Raw genomic sequence first — 21,205 nt, forward strand, 5'->3', positions numbered from 1 at the left:
TCCAGCTGATTGTGTTTGTGCGTACTGTCATGGATTGTCTTATAAGAAATTTATGACGTCATCATGATTTTTAATTTTTGGAAATTACCTGATGAATTTTAGAAACTTTTGAATAATATTGGAATTTAAAGATTCTAAATTAGTTCAATTAATTATGAAACTTTGAAGCATGTGAAACACCGGAATCAACCGAAATCTCACCAACAGTACTAAAACTTCATCCAACAATAACCGATACGAACCGCACAAATTCATACGAGAGTGAAAAGAAGACGTAAAAAAAACAAAAACAACACAAAAAAAAAGTCCAATTTGTTAGTGCTTAGTGGTGTAGTTCAATTTTAGTCAATCGTTGTCGTGCACTCAAATCATTTCTGTTGCTTAAAGAAAAAAACCACAAATTAATTTTTTGTGGGACATAATTCAATCGAAGAATTGTGTCGAAAAAAAAAGTATGTAAGAATATCATCAGAAAATAGTGGAAAAAAAGGAAAAGAGAAGAAAAAAAATTATTTTTTGGCTAAGCTAAATAGAGAAAAAGTAGTGAAAGAAGGAAGTAGCTTAGAGCAAAATAATTTTTTGTTAGTGACAAAAAAAAGTGATAATCTTAAAAGATTCAAATTAAATTATATAAAAAAGTCTTAGAAAGAAGTGAGAAGTGAAGCTAATTACGGCAAAATACCAATTAGAATTAATTCTCACACCTGCAAAACTAATGAGACATTATTAATAGCAATCAGCCGTTTCTTTTTCTGTTCGATGAATGAAAATTGCCTTCCTGCGATATAATATAGGAATTATTAGCATATAAACTACTAAATAGTGGGTAAGACTCATAATCGATAATTTTTTTTTTTCTTGCTGCTGTTCTACTCGCTCGATAAATTTTAGCTTTCACATCACGAATTTTTTTGACTACTCGTATTCAGCATAAGACTCTAGAATTGGTTTATTTCTTTGTTTAAACTGTGAATTTTCATTCTGTATGTTTCTGTTGCCACCATCAAGTACAAATTCCGAATTTTTATTATTGGCTGCCTCGAAACACAGAAAAAAATTTTTTTGTTCTGCCTGTTTTACGATGAAGAAAAAAAAATTGTAGCATTTCCGCATTTGATTACCTCTGCATTAAAATTTTTTGACATACTAAGCAATAGAAGCGAAAAAAAAAATGTTTTTGTGGGTGGGAAGGAGAACCGAAAAAAAAGCTCAAATTAACCCTCAAAATTACGCAAGAATCAAGGAAAAAAAAATCAATCCAAATAATCGCAAATGCCCTAAAAATACTTCTGTGTGCACATGATTCTATCTCCTGCAGAATTAAATTGAAAGTATATAAAATGTAAAAAAAAAAGAAGTAGTGTGAACAAAAAAATGTGCACCCATAAGTTAAAATGTAGGTCAGATTGTGGAAGTGTCAGGGCTAGGGATAATGTATATTTCGTACACCCAACAATAGCATATACACACAAAAAAGAAGCAGAATCGCTTGCACTTCAATATTATGTTTGTAGAATGGGATTGAAATTGGAGGAAAAAAACGACCAGGGTGGGTTATTGGCGATATTTTCCGCATTATTGAGGAGAAAAAATAAAAATATATGATAAAGGACGATGATGATGACAGTGATGAAAAAAGATGAAGAATTTTCACCCCCATCTCACTATGGCTCTCATATTCATTTTTATTGCCATTTCGTATAAATTTTCTGATTATCTTCAGATCATTAAAAATGAATGAAATTCTCTTCACACACAGTGAAAATGAGACGAGAAAATATAAAGAATTGTCTGTAAATTATCGCTCATTTTTAAGCTATCGTGTTTGTGTACTACATTGTGCATTCATCAGAAATCATTGCTATTATAGTAAAAAATGAGAATTTCGGAATGAGGATAATGTTGTGAGATAAGCGGATGAATCTCGGTTGATGAGATTAAGCTGTGATTTAAAAATTAGTATACTTAAAAAAGCTTGTGACATTATGTTTGACTAATTAATTGCTAATTTGTCGATTCTGATTCGTATTAAGTGCAGCGACAATGTTTATTCTGTATTAGGATTGTTTGCTTATTACGTAATTCCAGCAAATCACAGCCTTTCTATTCTTACAACAATGTACAATGAGGTGGATTTGAAATTTCAATTTTCACCGTTAATATGGGAATGAAAACATTTGTCATACTGCCGTCAAGGTCACTTCAAGGTAGCTCTACGCCTTGCTTTCATATATCATAGCCTTAAGTATCCTCATGCCACCCTTAATTCTTGTTGTCACTTACCATACCCTCACGTCCACCCTATCCTCATATCTTGCTGTCATCTACTCTATCCTCACGTCATGCTGTAACCTACACTACCCTCAAGTCTTGCTACCCTCAAGACAAATTGTCACCTACTTCAACCTCAAATCTTGCTGTTGCATATCCTACCCTCATGTGACAGCCTATCCTCAAGTGTAGCTGTTACTAATCCAACTTTTACATCATGCTTCACATAGTATACCCTCAATTCATCATGTCACCTAGCCTACACTCAATTTTTGCCCTCTAATGCCCAATCCTCAAGTATTGCAACCATATTATGCTGCTCGGGATTCCTTCACAACCAATTACTGTCTAATAACGGTCACACATCTTCAGACACCTCCCAAAACCCATCTTAAATCTAGACAATTATAATTGAACAGTCCCATAAGCTTCATGTCCAAAAAAGTTACACTAATATCCATGATTTTCAAATAATTCATCATATAATCCAATTTCTAGTCACACAACAAAAAAAAACTATTCATGACAGAATGAGATTCATATCTAGGTAAAAAGAACACCTTTTTGGATAATAAATCATTGTTGATGTTGTCGTGTTACATAAAAACGGTAAAGCACCAACAAAGCACATACGTCTCAGAAGTTTCGATTGAATGAAAGAAAATAGAAAACTTTGAAGACATCCTGTTGTGTTGGCGATGCATACTGCTTACATGAATGAACAGCATAGATTTGCTCTAGAATACATATGTGATTGTTGGGAATATCAAAGTTCGAAAATATTCAAATAAAAAACATGAAAGAATTGCACAATCTTATGTTTTTTTGTGAACTATTTGAAGAGACACAGTGTGCAGACAATGAATAACAAAGATACTTTTAAGTGGCGACTGTCGAATCTTATGCAAACAGTTGCAACCGTTGAATCAGAATGTACTGTACTTTTTGAGCAAGAATAAATATTTCCAATGGGTATTTTCAAAAATCTGCAATCAATTAAAAATCACAGCACACCTAAACCTTGAAAAACTTTAGGGAATATTCAAATACATGCGATTTTCAAGAGAAATATCAAAAAGCTAATTGAATTATTCCCAATTATCTCGTCACATCGATAATGTTTGAGGTCAAATTATTTTCAAAATAACTTTTTTGAGTCGGTTAAAAAAGTATGTCTAATGGAAATTGGATATTTAGTGTTTTCCTTGTTTATCTCTGCCGAGGAGACAATTTGTCTAGGTCGATAATTTGCTGATTTGTCTAGTTGATGTTCAGTTATCATTCAGATGTGCCCTTAAATCATATAGTTGTCCACTCTGGTTTAAACCTTTTTGTTTTAGATTTAATGTATCGATTTATGGTTTATGTTAATATTGCTCAATAAATTTACATACAACGCTGGCCGTACATATAAATGACCTCTCATAGATGTCGCCTAAAACTAACTCTATCGCTTGCTACACCTTGCCAATTCCCTATTCCAAGTATAATCCTACCTCTATAAGTTCTTTGAATGTGCACGTGATCTTTTGCCATTCTCAAAACTGCTCAATACAAGTCATCTTACTTAAATATTCAAATCTTTGATGAAAGGTCATGTGAGTCTATTGCCTCATTCATAAATTATCGAAAACTGGATCTATCATTAAACAAGTTCTGCTAGTCTCTAATGAGTTATTATTGTTAAATATGTCCAAGAGTATCACGGAAAGCACATGGTGTATAAATGGCTGGAAATCCAGTGCAAGGCTATCGCGAGTCTGGCACTAAGCCAGTGTAGATTAATTCTGGCACCAGGCCACAGTCAAGTTGGGATGGGGCTGGATTTTTGGCTACTTGTACGACATTAGCATTCCAGTTTCATTAGATCAGATAACCTTATTTGGTATCAGGTAGCTTGCTATTAGATAGCATTCCTGCTAAAAAGGTAGGCTTAAAACTAACTTTTTCTAGAATCAGCTTTTAAAGTCAAATCACCACAAATACACTTAAGCTTACCTTGTCTCCCTAACTATTTAAATATTAAACAAGACAAATAAGTGCACGACTCCTTAGAAGTTCTTGAAAATCTCCTCACTTAAGTTTCAATCTAGATTGTTTACGAAAACATTCACAAGTAGTCAAAAGTAATCTTCAACAAAATATTCGCTACACATATGCGATCTTTCAGTAATTAGATCTTTCAATGATACACGGCTGTTATAAAAATTCAAGAGCAAGGTTCGCACAAAGGTAAACTCAAGAAATTCAAATCTTAATCTTCATTAAATTCAGAATAGTTTCAACAACCTTGTGAGAATTCAATCATAGCTCTTCAATATACTTATATGAACACAAATTCTCACTTAGATTAGATTATAGTAATTTAATTTGGATTAGATAAAGAGAAAATTAGTTGTTAGCAGACATGAAGCTAATTTGTGATTCATATCACAGCACCTTGACATTAGGAAGAAAGCATTTTGTCAAGTCACCACATAAAGTTTTTGTATGAAGCACTAGAAAATTTATAGTGGAGGGGGTCTTCGGTTTTGATGAAGTTGGTTATAAAGAAAATTGATTTTTGAAGTATTTTGTAACGGAAATTTCAGATTTAAATTTTAATTCAAAGAGAATTATTCAAAAAACTGAATTATTCAAACCAAAGACCCCCAAAGCAGTTTGTTCTCAATTTCACTTTATCGACGGAGAAACAAACTCAAAAAGGTAAATCACAGCAAAAGCAAAAAAAAAGTTTCAACCGCATTCAATTATATCTGTGTTTAAGAAATCATTTTGCATGTGGTTGTAGTTAAAGCACTTAGAAACGACTCTTTAAGACTTACAGAGACATTATACCGTTAAAGATCTTTTCTCTTCTTTTTTTTTGCATTTATGAATCCTCCATCAATGTTCATTATTGTTTGTTCAATTACAATCTGGTGCCTTTGGCCTCGACGCTTCGTTCAAGCTCATTACTAGTCATTAATTTGCGTAAAGAAAACTAACAGAGCTGCTTGAGCTCCTTTCATTCTCCACATTCTCTCTCATTTCCTCATCAATAAGATTGTGTGATTCGATATTTTATTTAGAATTCAGTCTAAAACTTGCTTGATTACTTTCATACAAATACCAGCTGCTTATTATAATTTGTTTCTGATGTGAATATTCAGCGCTAAATATTGGGAGAGGCGAGAACATACAAAAAAATATTCAGGAAGTCGCTCATAAAGTAATAAATAATTAAGTGGAAAAAAGAATACTTTTTTTTTTTTGAATTCATAAATATTTTATCGATTTAATTGTTGTTGTTGTTTTGATGGAAATCCGTGTGTATTTACAGCTGTAAAACAGTGTTCATAGTTAGATTCACGTGGAGTATGTCTTTAAGATGAACTGTAGAATTATTGAAAGGTGAACAGGTGGAATGCAGGTGGATGTTAATCGCCTTAAAAATAATCTACAAGAAATAATTTATAATGAAGCCGTAGTTCTGAGTGTCAGTTGTGTCAGATCGTTGTCTATTTACCGAAAACACGTGAGGAGTGATTTTATAAGACGTTTAGTAGAAATCAATTGAATTGATTGATCTGAGATACAAAGTAATACTAAGCATTTGTAAATTTATTATGGCATCTTCTTGGAAGGATCTATAAAAGTTTTACTTTAGAAAAGCTGATTTGTCGATATTTTAGGAAGACTAACATTGATTTACTACTTTATTTGATTCTAATGTCGTGAGCATTGTGTGAATCCTTGTCATATGGCTAACACTTTATGTCAGTGTTGTGCAAAATGTATGTCGCGGTACGCAGGTAATTCAATGAACCAGATGCCGTGTGTAGTCATGCCACACTACTAATGCAATGAATCGTATGCGTTTTATACTCGGACGTGGCTAACCACGAAGGTGTGGCCTGATATAAAAAAGGTTGCTCACCACTAGTCAATACAATGATTGAGTATTCAGTCTTTTGTGGGAATAGCGGTCTTACTATTGCATTCACAAATTCGCCTACACATGACTCAGATTTCAATCTACTTCTTCGCCACACTATTATTAAAATTCAATTCTAAAGCGTAAATCCAACCTTTAAGTTTATCAACAAAAAGTGTCATGAACTGTACAAGCCACGAGCAGTTAAGAACGCTGCGTAATTTTTAAAATTAGTTTCATGTCACTTACATACAATAAAATAAAACAAAAAAGCCCTAAAGCTGATGATTATGAAGCATCAGTCAGAGCTTCATTTTAAGTCCATTCATAACCATTTTGCCATGAAACCGTGCATCTGTTAAGTAAAGTGAAAAATGGATCTTCTGGATCTTGGATCTAGCTAGAAATGCTGGATTGTATAAAGCATAGCAAAGTCTCAACACGAACATTTAGGTGCGTTACGTAATTAGCGAACAGCCACACATGAGAAATACAAAAACTGACAAAATCAATTTCACTTTCCGAAATGATAAAACTTATCAAAAAGTCCATGATTCTAAATCCAACACAAAAATAAAAATGTGTTAAACATAATCATTATCATCCGCGACGCACCGACTAGACAACACTGACCCGTGTGAATGAATAAATAAATATAAACATAGACACGCATTGCAGATGTATGAAAAAACCACTTGTAAATAATACTCATATTTATTAATCAGCTGACGATGTTTCCAATAATATGATAGTCACATTCTAATACCAAACGTTTTTTTGTATTCTTCTTTTTTGTTTCACTATCAATGTCATGACAGAAAAAAGAAGAGGTTCTCCTGTATGTTTTCTATCGCGTGCGTATTCAATTATGTGAATGAGGAAGCTTTATAAACGAATAACAGTGCGAGCTGTTCGTTGAAATGGAAAATTTGTCAAAAAAATATTCTTTTTTGGTAGAATGGATAATTTTTGGAAGTTACGGAACGCTAAAAATAGCGAATATAGATCCTCTTCACCCTTCTGCGTGTGAAGTACTGTAAAACTTTGTAAAAAAAAACCATGGACCAGAATTAGGAACCCGTAACGAAATTGTAAAGAAGGCCAATCGATCCCCCTTATTACGCCCAATGTCATGCTGATTATTTTAGATTGAAGAAAGAAGATGCCAAGCTTTAAGACAGTGCAGTATGACATATACATGTTGAAGGGATCAGCATTATGAGCAACCGTTAATTTTTCGCGATACACATTGGTGTCAGCCTTTACCAAAAAAAATTGTGTAGCAGCACACAGGTTGCGCATTACTGAGCTAGAGGTACTGCGATCAATAATCTATTGAACCAATTCATTTAAATCTTCAGTTTATAATAGGATCCGAATCACATGCAAGCTTTGCACATTACAAGGACACAGCTACATCATAAGACCTAGTATACCCTCCATTGTCAGACATGACCTGAAATTGAACCCAGACAAAAAAAAGAACGTCTACAAACCTCATTTTCCGTGAGACATAATTATTAAATTACCCGAAATAAATTCATTTTTCATCGTTCATTTCCACTCGCATTCCTCTTACTTTCAAGGATGAAAATTTGCATATATAAAAGAGGTGCTTAAATATTTACATGAAAAACCCCTCATTTAAACAGTTGAAGCAAGAAATCATTAATTATAGCATTTGATTCATAAAAAAGAGTAAAATTAAATTTGCAAATAGCCGCACACATTCAATTTAAGTCAAAACAAAAGCTTTGCTATAGCATTTAATCGTGTTGCGCATTAAAATAACTAATAGCTTAGTAACCCACAACTGCGTAGTGGTTTAGCAACCTTTGTCAAAAAGGATTTTGTTGTTTAACATTATTCACGTGCCGGTTTAGCTTCTTATTACTTTATTTTTTTGTTTCAATTTCATTATTCTCGTTTTCTTTATGATATTGACATGCAGTGGGTCTGTTACATTTTAAAAATATTAGCTTAATTTTTGTGAGGTTTTTTTGGTTAAATTTTCACTTTGATGGATCGATTAAATATGGGACCAGGTGGATGTACACATGTTATACATTATTCTTGTGTCAAAAAATTGTTATTTGGAGCACGCGAGCACGAAGGTTTAAATTTAAATTGACATGATATTTATATCAGGATGAAAAAATGCGGTTTTATTAGAATTGAAGAAGTATTAAATTTCACATAATTTTTTTAAGGGTTTTAACATGTCAGTTGAACCATCTGCTGATCAATTGTCTGCTTAATTCAAATTTTTAGTTTAATATTCTATTTTTTCCGCTATAAAGCGTTGTTTAATCAACTAGGTGTTAGATATGTCAGCTCAATTGTGATCCATGACCTCGCATAGAAACTGACTCTATCCCTGACTTCCAATTTCAAATGTCCAATGTCAAGTGAAATACTATCTCTATCGACAGCATCCTTCCAAGAGTTCTTAGGTCACTCACGACATCTAAAGTTTCAGATTTGAACCATTGATTAAAAGAGTTCTCTCAAGTCTCCTAATGACATATCCAGCACATCTAATTCTGAATAATTTGATTCGACATCTAAATTATCAGCAATCCTTAAAAAATAATGTATTCATTCTTCTTAGTACCAAAATTGACTCTAAGAATTCTTTACAAATTTAACAAATTTTGGTTTGAATCCGTCATCATGCCAGAGTTAAGCAGAACTGAATTTTGGATCAATAAACAGGCTTGCTATATTCGGACAATCTCAGAATTAGATGTAGTTAGAATAGAGATCACAAAACACAAGAACTACCCTACGCATTAAATAATGAAGTTCATAAACTGCCTCAAATCATCAAAACAATTTCAAAAATTACAGATAAAAACCATAAAAATTGATAAAAATGTAATCAACCTAAGTAATTCCTCATTAACGCACTATAATGTCTATAAAAAATTCATTCGGTTCTTCACCAAAACCCGAAAAAAATCTGCCAAATTATTTCTTGCCTACTAAACTAAATTTCACGGTTAGATAATTAACAAACAGTATGGTCGTAACAGTATAATCAAGAGTTACTATAGAATTAGAACAATTGAAGCAAGTTTCGCATCAAAAATCTTCCATAAACGGTGCTTGACTTGAAAAGAAATTCTTAAGCTAGAATATGGTTTTGTATTCATTAAGCGGGACTTAATTCTATACCAGCTACACTTTTTAAGGTTTCATAAAGCTAGTAGAATGATAAATCATTGCGAAATTCCGGTATAGTTTATTTCTTGACAGAAAATCAACTAAATCAATACTTTTTATGCAAACTTCTCTGCCTTTTTCATTTCCTATTCTAAAAATCAATTCCTTATATCTTATATAGACGTCAGCAAATGTTAAAAACACAATCAAATAAAGCAATAACAAGAAAGAAGTCAGCTGATCGTATTGAATTTACGACTGTAATCAAATCGTTATGGATTTGACTATTAAAATTGTTCTATGAGACTCATTTTAACATATAAATCTGTAATCTGGACAGTCATAACATTCTGTGAAATGAGAAGGTCATGATTCAGCTCTACATTTCATAAAAAGTCTAGATAAGTGTTTTAAAAAATGAATTATATGATGCCGACAAAAATATAGAACGCGGCAACCCCAGTGCCTTATATCTTCCTTACTCATTTTTATCACATTAGCATCTAACAGTTATTCAACGAGCTGATACATTCATCTGCTGTCTTATTACTCTTATAAGAAGAAAACAATAAAAAAAATATTGTTTTGGAATCGAATTTACATACTCGTTTGCAAACGCAGCAAAGAAGAAGCAAGAACACCGAAAAAATATTGATTCAGCTTATCTTCCTCGTTCTTAAAGTTCGGGCATGAACGAATCTTCAACAGAAAAATTTTTGTGCAAATGATAAATGTGTGGATGTTTACTGAAATATTTAAGCGAGTTGATGTGTATGTTTATAAATTTTTCTGCTAAGAGATTGTTCCATGCGTCAGAAAGCGTATACGAAATATGTGTTGAAATTTTAATATTTCTCGGATGTCAATAAAATTTTTCCAATTAGTTTAATTCTCCATGGAGATTTGGCTGATAAATAACATTTTTCAACTCGCACACATGTGCTTAATCAAATTCAGTCATTTAAGAGTGAGAGAGCAAGTCATTTTGTGTTAAGAGATCTGTGGCAACTGCTAGTAATGATGAGTGTGTAGAATATTATCTTTAGATATTGTGATTATTGTAGGCATTAGAGATGTGATTTGGGAAACTAAGTGTGGTGACTAGGGGATCAATTGACTAATCCTACCTATCTATGGTACTCAATACTAGTATCGATATCTAAATTACCCAAATTTTCAAAAATGTGTATTTATGAGCCGTTTACCTGCAAATAGTTAACAGTGGGATCAGATCCACTTCCTTGATGACATTACTACATGTAACCTACATGACCAAGATCTCCTGCCTATTCTCAAGCCCAAGATCACAGGCTCAGTATTACAATAATCAGATACCAAAATACTGGATCAATCCACCACCGAGCCATTCCGAATCCCGTCCACAAAAGCTCCTAATTATATACAATACATCCCTGTCATTCATTATCATTCCAATTATTCATCCTCCACTTAATTATGTGTGCATCAAACTGTCATAATAAATCAACGAGACTTTTGCAATGTTTGACTAAATTTACAATTATTTGATTTTTGCGTAATATAGTTCAATTTAGCACATCCCGGCATTTTACAATCGTTACAATTTTTTTTTTGTGTACATGACACAGATACAGTCCATAGAAATGATTTTTTTTTTTTCTTCTTTTATTTTGAGTGCAAACCTATTAGAGAGTTTATTACTCTCATGAAGAATGTATATACATTTTTTATTCACATACGATTGCCATTTATTTATTAATTCATGTGGCATATGATGTGATTATAGTCGTCTCGTCAAGGCTCTCATTCCATAACTTTTTTTTAGTCTTTCCTGGTTTGTCGCACCTTTTAAAGAACGTCTTCATTCTCTTCTTGTTTATCGTAAGGATTGTTGTATGTGTCGCATGGAAATAAAATTTTTATTAATGATAATGTCAATAATGAATGATATCTTAACGACCTCTTTATCAGAAGAACACGTTCATTGCTGTTCCTATCAAGAGCATGACGACATTTTTTTTGTCAAAAGCTTATTATTTTATCGCAAAAATATTTTTTTTTCTTTGCTATTGAATGAGTTCATTTTAAAGTTGACTTTTTTGTGATTCACATTAATTGCGCAAAATTTTTTTTGTTTTTTCATCGGGTATATAACACAATTTGACTAGGAAGTGCTGTCGATTTTTTGGTAGCTAAGATATTTTTGTTGACGTAAAAGTTGCGTAAAAGTCGGAAGTTAAAGGGTATCTAGGCAAATATAATATTATCTACATTTTGAGAGTAGAATCATTACACAGTATGATTACTGCAGTTGAGTAATTTGGCAACGGAAATTTGCCGTAAACTCTTGCTGATTAATTAGAATTTGAGTTCGATTCTAAATCATTACCAGGAAGGTTTATGACGTTGAAAGGTCGAAAATCTGGCCTAATTCTGGACTAAGGTTGGATTTGGAGAATTCTGACTTCAAACTTAACTCAAATCATTTTCTTCTGAAATGACCTTTATCAATCAGTGTGTCTCTCGGCTGCCTTAATTGATTATCAATGTTTAAACTCACACATTGTTCACCATTAAGATTGCAGACTAAACATCCTCTCATCTACATGCATATTCCAAACTTGTTCATCCTAGCATTCTTAATCAGAATTAATTAGCTTAGTAGCACGAATAACTCGACATCCGACACCAGGTTGGCGTGACTCTGACTTGGTATCGAATTCGATTTTTCGTTTGATTAACCCTGCTTTTGTTAGTCGAAAATACACATAAACCCCAAATGTTCTGATTCTGATACTTTGAGATCAAGTCTATGTTTTTTTATATCCCAAACCTCAAAACAATTCTAGCTCCTTTCCTGTATACTTCATTCCATTATTCATCATAAGTCGTCAAAAATTCGTTGAAAGCAATAAATCACAGCTCTTATTTATAGAAAAAACTCATTTAAAGTTCCTTATCACATTAACTTACACTTCTTTTTCCATTTGATTACAGGTTTAATCAGCATCGAAACAAAAAGATATCATAATTCTTTAAGAGATCAGAAGTGAAAGCATCAACAACACGAAAATAACAAAACAAACGAAAATAAATATCAATTCAATAAGAATTTATGAAATTACACGCAAAAAGATATAAAACTGTAAGGGATATAATAACAAAAAATCAAAATTGTTTGTGACAGTGTCTATAAAGGTTAACTACGTGTATAAATAAAAATCAGCTTATGAAAGGCTCATCAATACTCCCTTTGGTCAAATAAACAACAATGATAAAAGTAATAAAAGTAAAGAGTGACGACTGGAAGATAAGAAGAGAGACAAATTTTGATCATATCATAAAACCTCAAACAGTTTTTTAACTTTTGGTATTTCAATCACGGAAAAAAGGGGCAAAAAACAGGCCAAAGAAGAAAAAAACTTTTTAATTTAATTTTTCAGAAGAATCTGAAGGAATTACTTAAAAAAAATATATTTTTAGAGGAAATACAATAAAAAAAGAGGAATTAATTCAATTATAGAGTATAAAATAGCATAACAGCGCGTGTGAAAAGATGAAACCTTTTATTATCTTCTGTATTTTGAGCATTGCTAAAACGGGTGGAAGTATTGATACACGTGACTCACAGTCAGATGAGAAACAAAAAGAATTTATAAATAATGGTGTGGTCAATACATTTGCTGGATTACCCGTTGCAGGAACTGTCAAAACAGAGCCAAAATTAGAAACATTATTAGAAATATCCGATGCAAATCGATTTATAACACTTGCGTTCCTTAATGTGTCGTGGTTTGATGGAATTGAAAAATTTAAGGAAGATGAACATGAACGTAGTAAATATGGAATGGGACGTGTTATGGATGTTGAGGGTAAATTAGTTTATGTGACTGATTCTGAGAATGAAACCGATCATTCAGCATGCAATTCAACACTCCGTGATAGTTTTGGTCGATCGTTAAGTATGTATCATAATACGCCATGGATCGCACTTATAAAACGCGGTGGCTGTGACTTTGAGAAAAAGATCTTGCATGTTTATTCATACCGAGCAATTGGTGCCATTATCTTTAACAATAATAGTGGCAGTGAATTAAATTATATGAAAATAACAAATAAAGAGTTACTTGAAGGTAACATAACATCCGTTTTTACGCCAATGTATAAGGGTAACCAGCTAGCTGATATTATAAAGAATCATGGCGAGCATAATCCTGTCAAAATATCGATAAAACAAGGAATGAGATTTGATAAAAAGTCAAGCCTGAATCATCGAAGTTCAGTCCTTTTTGTGACAATATCGTTCATCATTGTGATGGTTATATCCATGTTATGGCTAATAGTTTACTATTATCAACGATTTAGATATCTTCAAACTAAAGAGAATGAACAGAAAATGGATACAAATAAAGCCAAAGAGGCACTTAGGAAAATTCCAACAAAAACTATCAAAACTCTTTCAAAGGTGAGGATAAAGTTTTAGTTATGTTTAGGCTGCAGTGTTGTTAACATGGATGCTTGAGTCAAGTTAAACCATATTTAATATGATGGCATAGCTTTGAAGTTATGATTCGGGATATGATTTGAACTTTAGTCAACTGTAAGGTCTGTGGTAAAATTGTCAGTATGTACAGGAGTAGTGTTTACATTTCAACTTAACTCGTGTATACTTCAAGCATTTTCATGCATAGAGGAAGAACGACGTATGTGTATGTCAAGTCATTTTTGATTTAGACATGGTGTTAATGTCTAGACTTGATGACAAAGATCAATTAAATTAATTTGAGAGATTTTAACCAAGTTTTTATCAAATCTAGTTTTCTGATTAGTCGACAAAATGTCTAGTTACATATATACTTGATATTTGTGCAGAGCTCGTAGTTGACTTGGATTTTGCATGAAAAATATTCGAGACTACTTTGTGCTTTGAATTTGTCAAGCATTTATGAAACTTGCAATTACAAATGTTGAGTTTATAACTAGACTTATAGTCGACTTATCGCAGCTTAATCCACTCGAAATTTGGGTTAGATATCTATCTCAACCAAAAAGTATTTGAGATTAGACCTTATTTTTGTATAGGCAAGTTTTATGATTGTCATCCTGACTTTACTAATAGACTAATTATATTCAATCTAACCAACCTGACCATACATTGAAATATTGCCACAAAAGCAACAATTCTAAGTATAGAACCAAGTTGTACCAAATTGGTTTGAACAACCAATTTTGCCTATAAGCTCTTGCTTGGTTCCAAGAATACTATTGTCTCGCCGCCTTGATGACAACATTTCAATGTGATCCGCTCGAGCAAGCATTCACCTCCTTAACAACACTGCATTTTATGCATTTTCAATCGATTTTAGTTTCCCAAGATTTTAATTTGTTTTGCTAAGTTGTTAGATTGAGAGTTAAGTGTTTCGTACCGCAAAAAGAAGGTGGAAATTTTGAGGTTATAAGAACAATAATAAATGACAAAACGACAGAAATGCACTACCAAACTCTCATCGAGACTAAACTTTCCCACATTTTAATGGAGCAAAAAAAACCCAATTTTCACACAAAATTTATTTTTTCTATTTTAACACGAAAAAAAAAATGTTTTTCAGGAAATTGAAAGTGATTGTTGTGCCGTGTGCATCGAAGCTTACCGTCTTAACGATGTTTTGAGGTGTTTGCCATGCAAGTGAGTTGATGTCGCGGTTATTTTAATCCGCCAAACACAAAATAATAATAAAATTAATTAAATTCTCTTTGTTTATTTTCATCCTAACCTCAAACAGGCACGAGTTTCATCGAAATTGTATAGATCCATGGCTTCTGCAGAATTACACATGTCCATTGTGCAAGTGTCGAGTCTTGAAACAATATGGCTTCGTTGTGAGTCGATCAAATGAGAGTGGAACATCCACAAATGCTTAAAATAAACCTTAGTTCCATTCATTATCAATAAAAATAAACGTTGAAATTGAAAAAATACGAAAAAAGATAAAAAAAATGCCAATAATAATTTCCTGATAAACTCTAAAGGCAAACAAGATTTCGTTAAGCTTTTTCTGTTTGTTGATAAAATTCTTATTCGCGTAAAAAAAGACGAGTCTGACTTTTGTTGATAATGAATGAGTTTATTAGCTTTTTAAAATCCTACTTAATTTTATTATTATTATTATTAGTAGCTAAGTTTTACCTTAATTTTGTATAATTTTTGAAGTATTACACGTGCACATGTATTATAATCATATCAATATTTGTTCACTTTTTGGATGCGATACGAAGAGTTTGAAGACACTTATCAAGAAAATTTAATCGGATAATCATATTCTGATCATGAATGTTCGTGTCTAGCATATGACCATATCGTGCTCATGGCTTTTTGGAGCGTTCATCGAACTTTTTTTTACCAAATATTTGGTTAACGTACAGACAATATTGACAAAGACTGTTAAGAACTTTTGATCGATTGTGGTCATGACTTTGTGAGTACTTTTTTTGGGGGGATTTTTTGATAGCGTGGGATTTTGTTGTGAGCTGGATACCCGAGGAGCATAATGTGTCTGAGCGTAACTCTAGGACACTTCTATGTAGCCGTAATAACGGAAAGACGTAAAGCAGACCTAATTGCTGATTTCAAATCATTTTTATGGCGAATAATCCAGTTCACCACATTTTGTCGCCCAGGATATTGATAAAAATGATTTAGATCTTAAGTTAGATGTCATAATTTGCTAAACTACTTATTTAATTTAGAACAGTGACCTGCCAATACATTTTGGGCTTAGATGCCAATAAACCCGAATCTTACGCATTTATAATTCAACAATTTGTGGCTTCTTATGTAAATAAGGCATTTAAATACCTTCCGTGTTCAACGCGTGTTCCACGCGGAAGTCTATATAAGCAGAATGTCTTGTTCTTTGATATGTTCATGTTCCTATGAAGATCTTATTCTGGTAATACTTCGGAGGAAGTTCAGTAACTAATCCTATATAACTTGTCACTAACTAGGCATCTACTTGCCTTTAACTGGTTAGTCTGGTAGCTGACAAACTTTCAAACATCATTTGATTACAACTACCCAAAAACGGCAATTACTTAAACGATATGCAAGACTCAAACCGCTCCACTTAACACACCAGTTACCCCATTTCATTCACATTGCCTCATCACAACACCACATGGCCGTCTAAATAGCATTCAAAAATTTTTATGTCGCACGAGTTAATGAGTGAACAAATATTTAGCGAGACAGTCTGTACAGCAAAATTTCATTTTTTACATATAAGCACAAGCAATTAGCCAAATCATGGTCAATTTAATTTTTAAAAAAGTGATAAAACACAATATAACTGACTCGATTGCGTTCGTACTTAACACATATAGAACTGTATACAAAACATGTTTATTGACAAACGATTTCCTTAAACTCAACGAGTATCGAAAAATATAAAATCGAGTTTATTTTTATAACATTAGATTCGCAAAAGCAAGTTGAGTTAAGAATCTGTGATAAGATAATAAAAAAAATTGAAAACTTATTTTGATTAGCGAGTTTCTCAACGATAAATGGATACGATGTAGCTTTGTTTCTGGTTTCCTTACCCCACATTGTAAGGACTTTTTTGATATCAATCAAAATATATCAGACTGAGGATTTGTCATGATTAAATGGATTGTGAAATCAGATGAATTTATGACTTCACAATTTGTCCACAAATAAGAATTGATAAGACGTGGGTTTAAATCATAAAATGTGATAATGAAAAACAATTGCTTTATATTTCTTTTCCTTGTATGTTTTCTTCAATCCATTATCGAGCTATTAATTAATTTACAATACTTATTATTGTGGTGAAGAATAAAGGGACAATTATCCCGAGCGACACAAATGAAAAGGCACGAAGTACCCCTTTGGTAGAGACTAGAGCTTGAAGTAGACAAACTTGAACACGATTTGAGACGACTTGATTAGACTTCAAAGTCTGGATGTTTGAAAGTCAAGTAGACTTCGAGCTCTAGTAGAGACTTACCAAAGTTCTTTTATTGATACCAAATGGAAGCCGCCAATGCTTCCACTTAGCCTCCATACTCCTGCCGTAGCAGAACCTTCCTAATTTGTGTCGCTCGGAATGTAAAAAAATCAAAGTAATTGGAAACCAAGAAAATGCGATTGACATTGTCGATTCAAGGGTAATGTTCATTATGCTACAAAATTACAAAATTCTTCTAAGGTTTTATGACTTTTTCTTATCAATGCGGAAGCTTTTAATGTTGATTTATAATTTTAACGAAAGAATTTGAATCTTTTGCGTCATATTTTCTGCATCTTTTTAGAATTATTTGAATTGATCTAATTTTACCGAGGTCTTTAAGGATTTGTTGAAGAATTAAGAGATTTTCTTGTAGGAGATCTCAAAATCTTTATTTTAGTCTGAGTAGACATCATGAAATGTCAATGTTCCAACAATTAAAACTAAAATCAACAAAATTTCAAAATTTTCTATTTAAAGATACAGAAAATACAAAAGAATTTAAAATCCTTCCATTGTTTATACAATCAGAAATAAATCAAGATACAACACGTTCTTTTAATAACTTAAGCATTCAAAGAATAGTGTCATAACGGTACTTAAAAGAAAATTACCTTAATATTCCATTCATAACATTACTAAGCGCTGTTTCATGACTGTAATAGCCAACATTTAAGACGCTTTTGTAGTAAATATATCTAATTGGATCTAAATTCACAAATAAATTGAATTTAATCGCATTTTCAATTCCTTACACGTTTATAAAGAATCCAACAGTCGTATTTAATGACTGTTACATATTTTAAGTTTACAATCTGTAATCACAAAAATACCACAAATAGTTATGATGTGCTAAATAGCTATTTATGTTAAGTAGGAAGGGTCAGTGATTGAATGAAGGATTTTCTGTGCTCATAATCAAAAGAATAATAACTTAATAAGTTTAATGTTGCATTTAAAAGAAGCTGAATGAAATACAACTGCCCTTTTAACCTTATTTACAAAAATAAATTTTTATGATCATTAATGAATATTTCAGTCATGCTTGCAAAAAAAAAGTCATTCAACAGACACAGTGATTTTATATTGATTCTGTTTTGTAGATTACATTTTTTTATAATTTTTATTATTTTTTACCTATTTAGTGCAATGTAAATTATTAGTTTTAATGTTTTATTTTAAGTTTTAATTAAAGAAGAAAAAAAAAGAATTATTTTGAAGCAATTTTTTGTGTTTTTAATCTACATATATTTATTTATTTATTTTGCCTAGACAGCTCTAGATAACCCCGATGCGACACAAATTAAGAATTCATCAAAAACAGAATCTAAAGTTCGAAAACATTTCGGGAATTACGTAACTTTTATAAAAACTGGACTCAGTAGCAAAATTGTATAAGCGTAACCCTAAGCGTTACCTAATTTCCGAACGTTCCCTCTTTTATTTACGCCAATTAGAAACTGCATCCAAATGGCGTCCATATGGCTTCTATTTACTCTTGATAACAGAGCATTGACGGGTTCTACAATCGTTTTCTTCATTTGTGTCGCTCGAGAATGATAATATTGACATTTATTCAGTTACCGTGTGGTTTTCAAAGGTGAAATAAATTTGGTAGACTTTGAGTTGTCGCTATTAAGGGTTACATTTGGAATTATCAGGAAGCTATTATGATAATTGATAATATGGATCCTTATGTTATGGGAAATGAGGTTAGAGGTCGATAACTTATTAACTATATTTAGGACAGTGGAGTAAAAGAGATAGACAACAAATTGTTAAAGAATTCTATTTAGTTTGTGAATATAAAGTTGCTAATTGCTTTACGTCATAAGCAGTCATTCACTTATTACTTTCGCTTTTAACGGGGAAATGATCTGTGATTCTGTGCTGTTCAAAACTGCTATTTTGCGTAACGTAATAATTGAACGACTGCAAACTCCCCGTGCAACAGAAATATATAGATTTAGGATTAAAATATGAAGTGTTATAGAAAGATAAGATTGATTATGATATCTACTAGGTGTGACTAGTTGATAAACATTGTATATCACAGGATTTTTAACAGATCCAAAAGTCAAGGGGTTTTGCAATTAGGAATACGAAATATTCACACTTATATTGATGGATTGGTCGATGATGCATGGTCCAGGATATATCAATGCAATATACCTAGCCATAATTTGTGACTAATGCAGTGAAAAATCATCCGAATCCAGACTCTTCTAAACTTTCCTTGTGATTGTACCCGGGTCATTTTCGGTAGGGTTACATTCTAGCCACAACGCAATTGCTGCTTTTTTGTTGACTATTTAAAAATTCATTCTCCTTTCAAAAACTTCGGGCTATGTCAAAAACACAATAATATTTACAAAGCACTAACTCTTCAGAACACATATGACGTTCTTTCCAGTATCATGAAGTTCAAAAGTGGTAAACAGCTTCAAAGCAATTAAGTGATAAAGCTTTAATATAATAATAAATAGAACAATTAATTTTGCGACAAGAGTCAATCATATGGTGACTGATTAAACACTGTTTTTTCGAGAGTTGTTTCGGGCAATCATCGTCAAGTTTCCATGAATTATCAATTTTTTATGACCTTATTTTTATTTCACGCCTCGTCACAAATAACGAATTATTGGAAAAAATCAGATAACAACAAGTCAAGAAAGTATAATACAATTGGAATTGGATGATGATGATGAAGAAAATGAAACGCCTCATCAAAGACGTCGCTATAGTGTCTCACCGATGCCTCAGATCCGCTCAAGTGAATCACAGGTAAATTTTAACATTTCACATCTCATTAACAGCACATGATTCATGAATATTTATATTTATTTTTGAAAATTTTCTTGTTTGCATAATTTCTAGACATCCGGTAGATCATCACCTGAGGTTCCGAATGAAGACATTACCCAACCACAAATTGACGTCATTCTTATTCACAAAGTGAATAATAACGAGTGTAGCTGCAGTTCGTTGGTTAGCGACAAAAAAATAACAATGGATGGTTATGCAACTTATCCCGTTTCACGTAAAAATGGCAGTAAATGCTCATGTGATGAAAATAATTCACAAAATACTCATCAAACATTGGATTTTCCAAAAACGAAAAAATACTCAAAACGTCCAACGATATTAATGTCAGACAGTGACTGTGATCAGAATCCAGATAATTTTGATAATTCTGGGGTCAAAAATTGACCAAAAATTTAAGAAATATTATTTTTTTTGCAGTCTTCTTAATTCCAAAAAATGAGATTTTACTTTTTAAAGCAATTTTTTCCTTAAATCGAATTTTAAATAAATTAAAGAAAAATGAAAAAAAAAAAAACAGAACTTTTTCTCTACCTAATGTAATTACTACCGTCTTCATAGAATAATATTACCACTTCGTATTCAGGAGTTAAGTAATGAAAATGAAAATATCTAGTATCAAAAAAAAAATAATGAAAATTGTAAAAAGAAATGAAAATTCCGTAAGTCGATTTAAATGCAAAATTAAATTCTTACTAAACCCCTGTCTTTAAATTCAATTGACTATATGAGATTTAAATAAATAAAGTGATATTAAACTACACAGAAAAAATTACTGACTTTTAATTTTTTGAATTCCAGTTTTGTGTTTCTGTATTTCAGTGGGGATTTGGAATGATTGGGAGCTTTTCACAACTTTAAGATTGTTCATTGAATCATCTACCATCAGCTGTTTTTAATATTAGATATTGTTCATCTTCTTAATGCTGTTATGTTACGTCAAGCAACGTACGTAAAACTAAATTGGGGTAAAAACGTACGTAATAACGAGTTACGTCAAAAACATACGTAAAATTGAATTACG

The 21,205-nt window shown here is 32.0% G+C and overlaps 1 protein-coding gene across 1 annotated transcript; it reads left to right on the forward strand.

Annotated features, from left to right (window-relative positions):
* The first annotated feature begins 302 nt into the window (after positions 1 to 302).
* gol (ring finger protein goliath) lies at positions 303 to 20,926 on the forward strand. The gene is made up of 6 exons (XM_070635754.1): positions 303 to 826; positions 12,329 to 13,796; positions 14,941 to 15,017; positions 15,115 to 15,211; positions 20,014 to 20,142; positions 20,236 to 20,926. Exons 2-6 carry the CDS (start codon positions 12,888 to 12,890, stop codon positions 20,566 to 20,568), a joined length of 1,545 nt encoding a protein of 514 aa, XP_070491855.1. The 5' UTR covers positions 303 to 826; positions 12,329 to 12,887; the 3' UTR covers positions 20,569 to 20,926.
* Positions 20,927 to 21,205: the final 279 nt, after the last annotated feature.

Source organism: Chironomus tepperi, unplaced genomic scaffold (genome assembly GCF_022539635.2).
Source record: "Chironomus tepperi strain 1889 unplaced genomic scaffold, CSIRO-AGI_Ctep_v1 contig_93, whole genome shotgun sequence".
NCBI lineage: Eukaryota > Metazoa > Arthropoda > Insecta > Diptera > Chironomidae > Chironomus > Chironomus tepperi.

Coding starts and splice junctions, on each gene's coding strand:
- gol (XM_070635754.1), top strand. CDS start 12,888: ATGAAACCTTTTATTATCTTCTGTATTTTGAGCATTGCTAAAACGGGT. Junction 15,018..15,114: donor TTGAGGTGTTTGCCATGCAA/GTGAGTTGATGT, acceptor AACCTCAAACAG/GCACGAGTTTCATCGAAATT. Junction 20,143..20,235: donor TCCGCTCAAGTGAATCACAG/GTAAATTTTAAC, acceptor CATAATTTCTAG/ACATCCGGTAGATCATCACC.